The following is a 14300-nucleotide window of genomic DNA, read 5'->3' as shown; positions in this document are numbered from 1 at the left end:
CAAAGAACACCAGAGCATCAACAACTAGCAGAGGGTACACAGTTTTCAATGCTCCAAGGCAAGCTGCCAACTCTAAGATGGAGATTGGGTACAAGAGGATTAGGAAGCCAACTGGAAAGTGGAAGGCATATTTCACTGCTAGTGGTAACTACTGAAGATTCCAACATTTGAGAAAGCTGTCTTGTTGTATGAGTGCTGAAACCTAAGTGTTTGCATTCTTAAACCTATGTATTTGCTTGCTGAAACTTGAGTGTTAGCATTATGAAACCTATGTATTTGCTTCCTGAAACCTGACTGTTTGCATTTATGAAACCTATGTATTTGCTTGCTGAAACCTAAGTGGTTGCATTATGAAACCTGAGTGTTTGTGACTTCTGGGTAGATTCAGACAACACTGATGCAAACATGTTGGAAATATGCCCTAGAGGCAATAATAAATGGTTATTATTATATTTCTGTGTTCATGATAATAGTCTATTATTCATGCTATAAGTGTATTGTCCGGAAATCGTAATACATGTGTGAATACATAGACCACAACCTGTCCCTAGTAAGCCTCTAGTTGACTAGCTCGTTGATCAACAGATAGTCATGATTTCCTGACTATGGACATTGGATGTCACTGATAACGGGATCACATCATTAGGAGAATGATGTGATGGACAAGACCCAATTTAAGCATAGCATAAAAGATCGTGTAGTTTCGTTTGCTAGAGCTTTTCCAATGTCAAGTATCTTTTCCTTAGACCATGAGATCGTGCAACTCCCGGATACCGTAGGAGTGCTTTGGGTGTGCCAAACGTCACAACGTAACTGGGTGACTATAAAGGTGCATTACGGGTATCTCCGAAAGTGTCTGTTGGGTTGGCACGGATCGAGACTGGGATTTGTCACTCCGTGTGACGGAGAGGTATCTCTGGGCCCACTCGGTAATGCATCATCATAATGAGCTCAATGTGACTAAGGCGTTAGTCACGGGATCATGCATTGCGGTACGAGTAAAGAGACTTGCCGGTAACGAGATTGAACAAGGTATTGGGATACCGACGATCGAATCTCGGGCAAGTAACATACCGTTTGACAAAGGGAATTGCATACGGATTGATTGAATCCTCGACACCGTGGTTCACCCGATGATATCATCGTGGAACATGTGGGAGCCAACATGGGTATCCAGATCCCGCTGTTGGTTATTGACCGGAGAGGCGTCTCGGTCATGTCTGCATGTCTCCCGAACCCGTAGGGTCTACACACTTAAGGTCCGGTGACGCTAGGGTTGTAGAGATATATGTATGCGGAAACCCGAAAGTTGTTCGGAGTCCCGGATGAGATCCTGGACGTCACGAGAGGTTCCGGAATGGTCCGGAGGTGAAGAATTATATATAGGAAGTCCAGTTTCGGCCACCGGGAAAGTTTCGGGGGTTATCGGTATTGTACCGGGACCACCGGAAGGGTCCCGGGGGTCCACCGGGTGGGGCCACCTGTCCCGGAGGGCCCCGTGGGCTGAAAGTGGAGGGGAACCAGCCCCTAGTGGGCTGGGGCGCCCCCCTGCGCCTAGGGTTGGAAACCCTAGGGGGGGAGTTTCCCCCTTGCCTTGGGGGGCAAGGCAACCCCTTCCCCCCTTGGCCGCCGCCCCCCCTTGGAGATCCCATCTCCTAGGGCTGGCGCACCCCCCAGGGGCCTATATAAAAGGGGGGGAGGGAGGGCAGCAGACAACAGCCTTTGGCGCCTCCCTCCTCCCCTGCAACACCTCTCTCTCTCTCTCGCAGAAGCTCGGCGAAGCCCTGCCGGAGAACCGCTACATCCACCACCACGCCGTCGTGCTGTTGGATCTCCATCAACCTCTCCTCCCCCCTTGCTGGATCAAGAAGGAGGAGACGTCGCTGCACCGTACGTGTGTTGAACGCGGAGGTGCCGTACGTTCGGCACTCGGTCATCGGTGATTTGGATCACGGCGAGTACGACTCCGTCATCCACGTTCATTGGAACGCTTCCGCTCGCGATCTACAAGGGTATGTAGATCCACTCCTTTCCCCTCGTTGCTAGTAGACTCCATAGATGCATCTTGGTGAGCGTAGGAAAATTTTAAAATTATGCTACGATTCCCAACAAAACATTGATTCATTTATTCAAACATTCATAGATTCCACCATCCAAACATTCTTTCATACAAAGAGTTGTACAGAAATGGAAGGGATACATAGCTCAGACTCTCATTCATACTTAAAAAAACTACTAGCAACAACTCTCAATCGTAACGATCGAAGAAATGACGCCACTTTGCTCTGGTAGAAGGGTGAGGAGCGAGTACAGCCTGTGCCCTAGCCCACCTGATGATCTTCCCTGAGCTCTTGCGCCTGCCGCCAGGGACAAGAACGGTGAACTCATCTGGGTTGCACTTCTCCAAGATCTTCTCTGCCAGCCTCCTCTTGAACTCCAGCTCCCACTCCAGCTCCCAAACTGATGGCATGGGCACCGCACGGCGAGCCCTTTGCCTCCTCACATCCACTGCCCGCACTGCCTCCTCTTCCTCATCTGTCACCTCCCCAAGCTCTGGATCCATCTAGGGTTTCTAGAGGTGGGGTGTGGCAACTGGGTTCTGGACAGGGAGGAGGGTGGGTGGAGGAGGCTATTTATGAGCAGTGGAGAGGCATCTAGAGTTAGTAGGCCTAGGTTTGTAAACATAACTGGGCCACAAAGCCCAGGTACAAAGCACTAATAAACACACTTCAACTATCTTATAAAGATAAAAAACACATAGCATAATCCAGCAGTGCTTATCACTGACTCCATAACATAGCATAAGAGGTTCAAATACAGGAAGAACATTCATTACAACATAGTTCATAACTTAGCATTAAAGGTTCTAACATAGACTAGATTAGCTTCACATTCCCCAAAATGTACACCCCATATCTTCACATCAGATTGTTAGGCCACATACTTATAAAGGCCTTGGATGTACTTCAACAACTGCAGAACACACTTCATGAATCAAGGATGGCCTTGATTTTCTCAAGTTTCTCCTTGCTTGCATGCCCATCATTCAGCAGCTCATTCACCACATGCTCAAGCTTGGCCTTCTCTATCTTAAGCAAATCTCTCTCCTGTTCAACCTCCTTCATTGCCTTCCTGGTGTTCTTGATAATGTCAGCTTGACTCTGTAAAATGCACCTCTGTTCCTTGGCAAGTTTGAGCTTCTCCATCTGAACCTCCAACCTAGCACTCTCTTCTACTCTTTCTTCCTCTTCTCAAATTCTTCCTCCTCAACTGCCTTCTGGTAATCCATGTGGTCTGCCCTACCATCCTGCCAATCAAACATCTTGGATACATCTTGGACAAGCTTTGTGTACTCAATGCACAGCTTGTCATTTTCAGTCTTAAGCTTGGCCAAATGCTTCTCATACTTCTGCTTATCAACTACCCTGCCACAATTATGTTCATGGTACATGTCCCACAACCTGGACAAGCAATTCTGAAGAATTGGAGGCCAGGGCTTGTCAACCCACTCAGTAACACCACAGTTAACACCTTCACTCTGCATTTGGAAATTGAAATATACATCACTAAGTGCACTCAATTTCATAACAACAAAGCATATCAGACTAAGAAATTGAAGGTGGGGCTTAGGTAAACTGAATATGTTGTTTAATATAACTCAAGTTATAACTGAAACCCAACTTGCTTGTACAAGTACATTCACAGAAATATGCTTCCTATACATAAGCATTTTTGATAGTAACCATATCCCTCAATACCTTAATACAAGGCATATTGCAGTTCATCCTAAAAAATACAGTGTAGGTTCAGAAGAGCAACTTGTCAACATAATACTGTATGGGTTCCGAACAGCAACTTGTCATCCTTGTAAATACATGTGTGGTTCAGAAGAAAATGATTCCAATTAAGGTACTATACCTGCTGCACTGCACAACCATAGAAACGCTTTCCAGTTAAGGTTCCTTCAAATGCCACACACTTAATTGGCCTCATGTGGTGCATCATGCAGGTGGGTTCAGAAAGCTCCAGCTGGCCACATAACAGAGGCTCCACGGTGGTGTCAGGGGTCTCCTGCATGAACACATCACCAAATTCACCTTAGCTCATAGAACCAGACATAGATCGCAAATTAATTCCCCAATCCAGCAAGAACCCTAACCCCAACCCTAGTTTTCAAGCATACATAAACATAGCTAAAACAGCAACCATAAACCTGCCTACTAAATAACAGTAAGCAAAGCTTACCCTAGCTCACCAAGATGAACCCTAACCTAATCTAGCTCCTACATGAACCCTAACCCTAGCTCAGCAGATCGAAAAACTTACCCAAAGGGCCATGTCCATGCTTGTGATGTCGCACTCATCCTCTGAGCTCGTATCCCCGTCATTCCAGGAAGGCATGGCGGCGGTGGAGCTTCCACAGCGCAAGTCGCCGCCGGCGTCAAAGAGCAGAGAGGAGAGGAGAGTGAGAATGAGAATGAGTGCGGGCAGGGGAGCAGAGTGAGAGGGAGGGAGACGACTTAATGAGCGAGCGAGCGGGTGCGGTCCGACCGCACCGGTCGGTCCGAGTAACGGCCGTTAACGGGCTCGCCGTCACGCACGGCGCTGACGTGACCTGACAGGCGGGCCCAGACCGTTAGAAAACGGTTTTAAACGCTAGAACCAGGCAATTTGGGTTTTTTGAGACAACCGACGAGAAAAATGGTAGGTATCAGTCACAAACAAAAAAAGTGATGGTTTTTTGAAACCCTAGCATGAAAAGTGGTAGTTTTTTGCTATTTACTCCATCCCCAAGATGAGGAAAGGCACTCTCGCTCTCGTCCTCCTCCTCACCTTTGCTTCCCATGGCGTATGGTGTGCAGCAGCGGCGAGAAGCGCCATGGCCGAGAAGGATGCAGCTCATCATCATCTGAGGCCTCATCAACATGGTTGGTATTTTGTGTGCATCCATCTCCTCTTTGCTCTCTAATTTCTTGATTGTCATGAAGCAAAATCTCTTACAAAAGTATTCCATGAATTGCCGCCTTTCACTTTGCAGAAACCCAAGGGGAGAGGATACAGACTCCCAGGAAGGTCGGGCGCATGGCAGGCGGCTCTGGAGAGGGCAGCGGTAGGAACACCGGTGGTGGCGCCGCAGACACAGGGCCGCACAACACCAAGAACGGCGGTACTGTGGCACTGCCGGCTGCGGCAACCTCTGCTTTGGCGCCGGTTTTCACAGCTACTGTCCTTCTCTCTGTGCTCAACTTGTAGCGTTGCAGTTTCAGAAATTGCTTGCCTGATTTTCGTCGGTATCAGACAATTGTGTTAAGTTATTGGAATCACTTGACTGATGGATTCTACAAGTCACATTCCCTTGTTTATGCATGCCAAATTTCTTATGCATGGAAATCGACTGGCAAGATATATTCGTGGATCTACATGCCAGTTCGACTGCCCTGCGGAATCTAAACTGTTCATCAGTGAAAGGAAGATATACTCAGCCGGCTCAAGAAGTTACATGTTTCACCAAGGATCTAAACGGTGTCATCATCACGCAATCATATTTTCCATTGTTTCTATTATTATTGCTGTGCAGTAAAGTAAAAACAATCAGCTGCAGCAATAACGTTCCGAAGCTCGCACAGCAAAACACCATGGCAGCAGCAAGAAGAGAGAACAGGCAGCCATGGAAGAGAAGGAAAGAAAGGAGAAGAACCATCAAAGCTTTGGGATCTGCTAGGGTAAAAAACGACGGCGGCTCAGAGTAAAACCTTTCGCCGAATGAAATCACATCACGCTACTACCGTCCCGGGACGGGAGGCAGCCGTAAGACCGGCCTTTCAATTTCTCCTCACTGCCGCAAATCACCAAGAGACAACAACACGATCAAACAGAGAAGAAAAAAGAATCAAAACCAAGAACGCAGTCGAATCGAAACCAGGGAAGAAATCGGGATGGCGGCGGCGCCGCAACGCGATATCTAGAACAGAGGAGGAGGAGGGGAGGGGAGCTGGGAGCCCTAGCTTATATATAGAGCAGCTCGGCTCGCGTTCGCCTACTGGGCCGACGTTCCAGGGCCAGGGCCGATATGTGCTGGCCTTCGCCCCGCAGCCCGATGGGGGTGGGCCGGCGTTCCAGCGCCGATATGTGCTGCCCATTCGTTCACTGGCTCTGGTATTTTTCGCGTTCGTTCACTGGTTGCTGATTATTTTTTGTTCTTTTTCTTGTGTGGTTTTTAACTCCGCCTATGTTGTCTCAACATAGCCGGTCCCAAGCCCGGATAAAGGAGGAGGGTTGTGATAGGCTTGGCGAGCCAACGTAAAAACTCAGCCACTCTTATGGAGATGAAACCCAAAAGATTTTCGTTGGGGCGTAACCCTCTCAGCGACGCGCCACATCGGAACCCGGGTGTGGTGGAAAATGGGCAAGGGCCGGGCCGTCACCCCCAAGTGGCGCGCCGTATCTTGATCCGGATACGGTGGCAAGTGAGCGAGGATCGGGTCGTCGCATCCTTAGTGGCGCGATACATCGGCGCCCGGATGTAGTGGAAAATGAGCAAGGGTCTTCGCATTTGACTAGACGAGTGCGAAGGGTAAGGAAGCTAGCCGAGCCTAGGAGGATTCGCTTAGGTAGCTGGAACGTAGGGTCTCTGACAGGGAAGCTTCGGGAGCTAGTTGCTGCAGCGGTGAGGAGGGGTGTTGATATCCTTTGCGTCCAAGAAACCAAATGGAGAGGATAGAAGGCGAAGGAGGTGGAGGATACCGGCTTCAAGCTGTGGTACGCGGGGACGGCTGCAAACAGAAATGGCGTAGGCATCTTGATCAACAAGAGCCTCAAGTATGGAGTGGTAGACGTCAAGAGACGTGGGGACCAGATTATCCTGGTCAAGCTGGTAGTTGAGGACTTGGTTCTCAATGTTATCAGCGCGTATGCCCCGCAAGTAGGCCACAATGAGAACACCAAGAGGGAGTTCTGGGAAGGCTTGGAAGACATGGTTAGGAGTGTACCGATTGGTGAGAAGCTCTTCATAGGAGGAGACCTCAATGGCCACGTGGGTACATCTAACACAGGTTTTGAAGGGGCGCATGGGGGCTTTGGCTATGGCATCCGGAATCAAGAAGGAGAAGATGTCTTAAGCTTTGCTCTAGCCTACAACATGATTGTAGCTAACACCCTCTTTAGAAAGAGAGAATCACATCTGGTGACTTTTAGTAGTGGCCAACACTCTAGCCAGATTGATTTTATCCTCTCGAGAAGAGAAGATAGGCGTGCGTGCCTAGACTGTAAGGTGATACCTGGAGAGAGTGTTGTACCCCAGCATAAGCTGGTGGTTGTTGACTTCCGCTTTCGGATTCGTGTCCAGCGGGATAAGCGTGCCAAAGTCGCTAGAACGAAGTGGTGGAAGCTCAAGGGGGAGCTAGCTCAGGTGTTCAAGGAGAGGGTCATTAAGGAGGGCCCTTGGGAGGAAGGAGGGGATGCGGATAATGTGTGGATGAAGATGGCGACTTGCATTCGTAAGGTGGCCTCGGAGGAGTTTGGAGTGTCCAGGGGAAGGAGAAGCGAAGATAAAGATACCTGGTGGTGGAATGATGATGTCCAAAAGGCGATTAAAGAGAAGAAAGATTGCTTTAGACGCCTATACCTGGATAGGAGTGCAGACAACATAGAGAAGTACAAGATGGCGAAGAAGGCCGCAAAGCGAGCTATTGGTGAAGCAAGGGGTCGGGCATATGAGGACCTCTACCAACGGTTAGGCACGAAGGAAGGTGAAAGGGACATCTATAAGATGGCTAAGATCCGAGAGAGGAAGACGAGGGATATTGGCCAAGTCAAATGCATCAAGGACGGAGCAGGCCAACTCTTGGTGAAGGACGAGGAGATTAAGCATAGATGGCGGGAGTACTTCGACAAGCTGTTCAATGGGGAGAATGAGAGTTCTACCATTGAACTGGACGACTCCTTTGATGAGATCAGCATGCGTTTTGTGCGGCGAATCCAGGAGTCTGAGGTGAAGGAGGCTTTAAAAAGGATGAAAGGAGGCAAGGCGATGGGCCCTGATTGTATCCCCATTGAGGTGTGGAAAGGTCTTGGGGACATAGCGATAGTATGGCTAACCAAGCTTTTCAACCTCATTTTTCGGGCAAACAAGATGCCAGAAGAATGGAGACGGAGTATATTAGTACCAATCTTCAAGAACAAGGGGGATGTTCAGAGTTGTACTAATTACCATGGAATTAAGCTGATGAGCCATACAATGAAGCTATGGGAGAGAGTCATTGAGCACCGCTTAAGAAGAATGACAAGCGTGACCAAAAATCAGTTTGGTTTCATGCCTGGGAGGTCGACCATGGAAGCCATTTTCTTGGTACGACAAATTATGGAGAGATATAGGGAGCAAAAGAAGGACTTGCATATGGTGTTCATTGACTTGGAGAAGGCCTATGATAAGATACCACGGAATGTCATGTGGTGGGCCTTGGAGAAACACAAAGTCCCGGCAAAGTACATTACCCTCATCAAGGACATGTACGATAATGTTGTGACAAGTGTTCGAACAAGTGATGTCGACACCGATGACTTCCCGATTAAGATAGGACTGCATCAGGGGTCAGCTTTGAGCCCTTATCTTTTTGCACTGGTGATGGATGAGGTCACAAGGGATATACAAGGAGATATCCCATGGTGTATGCTCTTTGCGGATGATGTGGTGCTAGTTGACGATAGTTGGACGGGGGTAAATAGGAAGTTAGAGTTACGGAGACGAACCTTGGAATCGAAAGGGTTTAGGCTTAGTAGAACTAAAACCGAGTACATGATGTGTGGTTTCAGTACTACTAGGTGTGAGGAGGAGGAGGTTAGCCTTGATGGCCAGGTGGTACCTCGGAAGGACACCTTTCGGTATTTGGGGTCAATGTTGCAGGAGGATGGGGGTATTGATGAAGATGTGAACCATCGAATCAAAGCCGGATGGATGAAGTGGCGCCAAGCTTCTGGCATTCTCTGTGACAAGAGAGTGCCACAAAAGCTAAAAGGCAAGTTCTACAGGACGACGGTTCGACCCGCAATGTTGTATGGCGCGGAGTGTTGGCCGACTAAAAGGCGACATGTTCAACAGTTAGGTGTGACGGAGATGCGTATGTTGAGATGGATGTGTGACCACACGAGGAAGGATCGAGTCCGGAATGATGATATACGAGATAGAGTTGGGGTAGCACCAATTGAGGAGAAGCTTGTCCAACATCGTCTGAGATGGTTTGGGCATATTCAGCGCAGGCCTCCAGAAGCTCCAGTGCATAGCAAAGCGTGCGGAGAATGTCAAGAGAGGGCGGGGTCGACCGAATTTGACATGGGAGGAGTCCGTTAAGAGAGACCTGAAGGATTGTAGTATCACCAAAGAGCTAGCTATGGATAGGGGTGCGTGGAAGCTTGCTATCCATGTGCCAGAGCCATGAGTTGGTTGCGAGATCTTATGGGTTTCACCTCTAGCCTATCCTAACTTGTTTGGGACTAAAGGCTTTGTTGTTGTTGTTGTTGTTGTTGTTGTTTCTTGTGTGGTTTTTATGTTTACCTTTTTCCCTTTTTATTATATTTTTTATCTTTTCAGACTTGGTTTTTCTTCTGTTTTCTTTTCACATTTAATTTTTCTATATTTTTTTGTAATATACGGTGAACATTTAATATGCAAAAAAATATTATATTTTAGGAGTTTTTTTAACACAAAATCCTCACATACGCACAGTGAGTACGTACCATATTCAGATTGCAGGCTGTTTCTCTCTATTCAGCATTTGCCACTGCTTAATTTGTAAAGCTCCAGCTGAGAATTTTCTTCTTTCTTTTGCTGGCTTCTCCTCCAGCACAGAATAATCCTCATTGCATAGCGGCAACGCTGATGAAGCCGGTTTCCTCCCGATTTGTTACCATTTCTCGAAACAAGTTTGCAAGAATCTGAAAAATCATCTAGAGGTAGGTTCAAGCTCTCAAAGCAACCGGTGTCGTGGTTCTAAGACTGACAGTAGAATGGGTGGTAGGTATGAGGAGGCAAGATCCCAGCTATGGTGAAGTTGTACACACAAGGTTTACGAGTTAAGGCCCTTCACGGTGGAAGTAATAGCCCTACGCCTCGGTGCCCGGAGGCGGTCGACTGGATTATATGTGTGTGTGTGGAGTTACAGGGGGTGCGAACACTTGTCCCTGAGGAGGGGGTGACTTATATAGAGTTCGCCAGACCCCTCCCGCCCTCAGTTACACAGGGTTTAAGGTACATAAAGATGGGGCATTTCTGGTAACGCCAGTAATAAAGGTACATAAATGACCATTAAGTCTACAGAGTGAACGTCCGACCGTTGCTTTACAGAGCGGCTTTCGATCTTCTGGTCGTCGAGTGACTATTGTCATGGTCGAGTGACATTGAATCTTCCGAGTGGAATGCTTCTGGTCGAGTGGATGATGATATCCCTTAAATGCTTCTGACTTTAGGGTAATGTCCTTGGGGAGGGTGTCTAGGTCAGGCCTATGACCCTACCCTAGGTACATGTCGTCGTCATTAGCCCCCAAATGGTTCTGGGTTCAAGTGGAGAAGGAGTTGAAAATAACTCCGACTCAATTTTTGCGCTTTGGAAGCGTCTTGCTGGAACCAATGAATCAACATGATGGCTTCAACTTCTTTTTCAGTCGCCTTGATCCATTCTTAGTTTGTCGAGTGAACTTTGCTGCTAAGTTTCGGGTGTTGATATGGAAAAAATCTTCGGTCTGACAGACTGCTCTACTGCTCCCGGATCTTGTGGGATTCGAAATTTTGGGAAGCGCGCGGGACAGAGGAGGTTGCGGTAATCGGGACGGATTAGGCAGGGACGCCTAGATATCCGCACCACCTTTTTCGCCACGTATCGAGCGAGCGCCAGTTGCGGGATTTGACAGGATCGCCCGGGCCAAGTGGTCAGTCACTCGGAAACGATTCCATATAAGGCATTGGATTGGGGAATTCTGCACAGTGCGCCCCAATTCCCCTTTCTTCCTCCTCTGCTTCTCCACCGCTGCCGCTTCCATTCTCGACGCCACCTCCCGCCCGTGTTCCTCTTGCTTCAATGGCGAAGGACAAGACGGCGGGACTGGAACGCGCGAAGAAGGGAGCGGCGAAGGGGAAGGGGAAGAAGACCGGCAGGAGCGGGTCGTCGTCGAGATCCGGCTTGCCGCGCGGTTGGGTTCAGGGCGACTGGATCCAGTCCACCATCGAGCTAGATGATCTGCGGGATCTGGCCGAGAGTGGGCTGATCGAGCATGGTTCCTGGAGGCTCCCGGGGGACAAAACTGAGCCACAGCCCGAGGAGGGCGAATGCGTCTTGCTCGCCACCCACGTCGACCGCGGTTTTTCCTTGCCCCCACATCCCTTTTTCCGTGCCTTTCTGAACTTCTTCGGAGCTCAACTCCACCATTTTTCTCCCAATACTATCACGTACCTTGCTGCCTTTGTCTCACTGTGTGAGAATTTTCTGGGTTGCCGACCGCACTGGGGTCTGTTCAAGCACATCTTCACATGTCGCTCGCAGACTGTGAAAAAAGCTAACCCGAGTGACGAGAAAACCCAGGTAATCCAGATGTGTGGGGGCTTAGGCATCTAGATGCGGGGGAAGAGCGCTTTTCCTGCGATGACTCTCCCTGACTCGGTTAGAGGGTGGCAGTCGACTTGGTTTTATTGCAAAGACAAGTCGACTCCTGGCCACTCGACTGGTCTCCCTCCCTTTTCTTTGGCGCGAGTCCATAAACCCACCACCTTGAAAGTGACTCCAGCGGAGAAGGTGGAGGTGGCCATGTTGATGGAGCGAGTAGTTCAACGGATTCATGAGGGTGTGACTGGAATGGATTTGCTCGAGGTATTTCTTAGTCGACGTATCCAGCCTCTCCAGGCTCGTGATCACTAGATGTGGATGTACTCGGGGATTGAAGATTCCACTAGGATCCACCCGGAGGACGTAGATGAGAAGATGGTGGCGCAGTGGGTGCAAGGCATCACAGGAAACAAGGACAACCCCAGGGGGTCCCGAAGAGTTTTGCCATTCGACACCAACAACCAACCAGACAAGGTCTATTCTTTACTTTTGAATGTTTTTCATTCTGACTTGCAATTGTTTACTGAGTCGACCATCCTTTGTTCATCTCTTTTGCTTCGCAGATCTATACGGAGACATACTCAATGCCGAACGGGGAGCAAGAGTAGTACCAGGAAGGAGAAGAAAGCGGAGGCGAAAGCATGGATTGGCAGTCTGATGGAGGAGAAGAGGAGGAGGAAAGCGAGGACTCGAGCAGTGGCGAAGAAGTCGAGTCGCCACCTCGCAACGAAAGGCGTTCCAAGAACAAGCACGACCCAGCAAGCGTCCGTGGCAAAGTAGCTCTGTCGACTGGACAGACTTCCAAGCGCACTCGGACCTCTTCCCCTGTGCCGAATGAAAAGGCTTCAAAGCAGCCCAAAGTTGCAGCATCGAAGTCTCGGAAGACCCTGCCCAAGATCAAGATCGATGTTCCCGTCGCTTCTGCATAAGTGTCTTGTCCTCATTTTTGCTCAAGGACCCGTGCTGTCGACTCTCTTCTTGATTTAACCGAGTGAATCTTGAAACTTGTAGTGCTGCTACCTCTGGGACTTCTGCTTACAGAGATGGTGACGAGGAAATGGGGGACGCGGTCACTTCCAACCCAGGTATGACTTTTGCGATCTTGTCTTTACTTTCTCAGCCATTTTACTGGTCGACTGAATTCTGGCGATTGATTATTTTGCAGCTCCTCCCAATGTCACTGATCTTCCGGATGACGACGAGGATGTGCCGCTGAGGCCTATGGGAAGGAGAAGTAGGAAGACATCAACTGGCAAGGCGCCTCAGTCAACGCCGGTGACGGAACCGGTAATCCAGGAGACCGGCGATGCCAATCGGACTTCTGTGACTTTCGCTATACCATTGTCGAGTGCCCAGCCTTCAGCGTCGACTGCGCAGACTCCAGCCGATCCATCTTCACCCTTCACTGCACATCACGTCCCAGAGGACCAAGTGGGTGCTGCCAAGGAGGCTATACGCCAGGCGGGCATCATGATGGAACAGATGAAGGTGGTCCGGGAGGCCAGCCAAGCTGCTTACGACACCAGCTCAGCTCTCCAGAGCAACGTCCAGATTGGTTGATCACCGACTGACCCTTTAGCTTGTCGCTTGTTCTGTTAGGATATGCTACCTGAAAACTTTCCTTGAGGGATATTTCCATCAGTCTGCATTTTGCATTTGTACACCCACTGGGTGTTTTAACTTACTGCTGAATAATTTTGTTTCTTGGGTCGACTAGGCTGTGTCGATTGAGTTTTTGAACCAGTGGGGGCACACTGAGTGCACCCACTGGGTGTAGTCCCTGAGACCATAGTTGACTGCGGGCAGTCGACTGTGGTCTGAGAATCGGAATTTTCTCACTCGGTCTTAACGGGTCATGTCGAGTGGAACCTGAACTTAGTGGGGGCACGCTGAGTGCACCCACTGGGTGTAGTCCCCGAGAACGTAGTCGACTGTGGGCAGTCGACTATGGTCTGAGAACAACTTTTTTTACACTCGGTCTGGACAGACCATGTCAAGTGGAACTGGACCAGTGGGGGCACGCTAAGTGCACCCACTGGGTGTAGTCCCCGAGACTACTGTTGGATGTTTGATTCGGCAGTAGTCTTAGAACTTGTTGAATTTGTCACTCTTATTGCTGTGAAGTAGCCAACCTTTTCATCTGTCGACTGACCGTCCTTTGATTACAGAAATCCTGTGAACTTGGAGCTCGTTTTGCTGACCTAGAGCAGAAGCAGATTCAGCTCAATCTCGATCTGGAGCTAGCCAAGACAAACTTGCAGAAGGCCAAGGATGAAGCCGTTGGTACGAAAAACTTGTCGACTGACTTGTTCCTGAACTAGGTGTTATTTACTTTTTCTGAACCGAGTGTTATTTCTTTCAGAAACAATGAACCAGGCTCTAGTGCAGAAGGATCTGGACCTTGCAGCCGCGCAGAAAGCAGCCGAAGAGAAAACTGCACTTGCCGACCAGAAGCTGGCTTCAGTCGGCAAACTGGAGGAAGAGAACGCCAAGCTGAAGACTGCCCTGGATGAAGCCAACAAGGAGGCGACTCGTCTGAAGAAGGACAAGAGGGCTCTGACCGATAAGGTGGAAGACATCGCCCGCAAGAGAGATGACTTGGAGAATTATTTGGGAGGTCTTGCCAAGAAGCTGTTCGTCATGCTTGAAGGTGCTTTCCTTTGTCCGACTGACTTGTTGATGTCGACTCGATATATAACCATTACTCAT

General features: G+C 49.1%; 1 protein-coding gene and 1 non-coding gene across 2 annotated transcripts; both read right to left on the bottom strand.

Annotated features, from left to right (window-relative positions):
- Positions 1-2497: 2497 nt before the first annotated feature.
- LOC109766949 (uncharacterized) lies at positions 2498-5174 on the bottom strand. Its single transcript, XM_020325701.4, has 3 exons — positions 4327-5174; positions 3919-4071; positions 2498-3538 (listed from the first exon to the last, which is right to left on the bottom strand). The coding sequence occupies exons 1-3, from the start codon at positions 4399-4401 to the stop codon at positions 3233-3235; spliced, it is 534 nt and encodes a 177-aa protein (XP_020181290.1). The 5' UTR covers positions 4402-5174; the 3' UTR covers positions 2498-3232.
- A 562-nt stretch (positions 5175-5736) lies between these two features.
- LOC120973108 (small nucleolar RNA snoR113) lies at positions 5737-5842 on the bottom strand. Its single transcript, XR_005767226.1, has one exon. It is a non-coding gene; the product is annotated as a small nucleolar RNA snoR113 (small nucleolar RNA).
- Positions 5843-14300: the final 8458 nt, after the last annotated feature.

Source organism: Aegilops tauschii, chromosome 1, assembly GCF_002575655.3.
Source record: "Aegilops tauschii subsp. strangulata cultivar AL8/78 chromosome 1, Aet v6.0, whole genome shotgun sequence".
Lineage (NCBI taxonomy): Eukaryota > Viridiplantae > Streptophyta > Magnoliopsida > Poales > Poaceae > Aegilops > Aegilops tauschii.
This window is presented reverse-complemented; position numbering and strand designations above follow the sequence as displayed.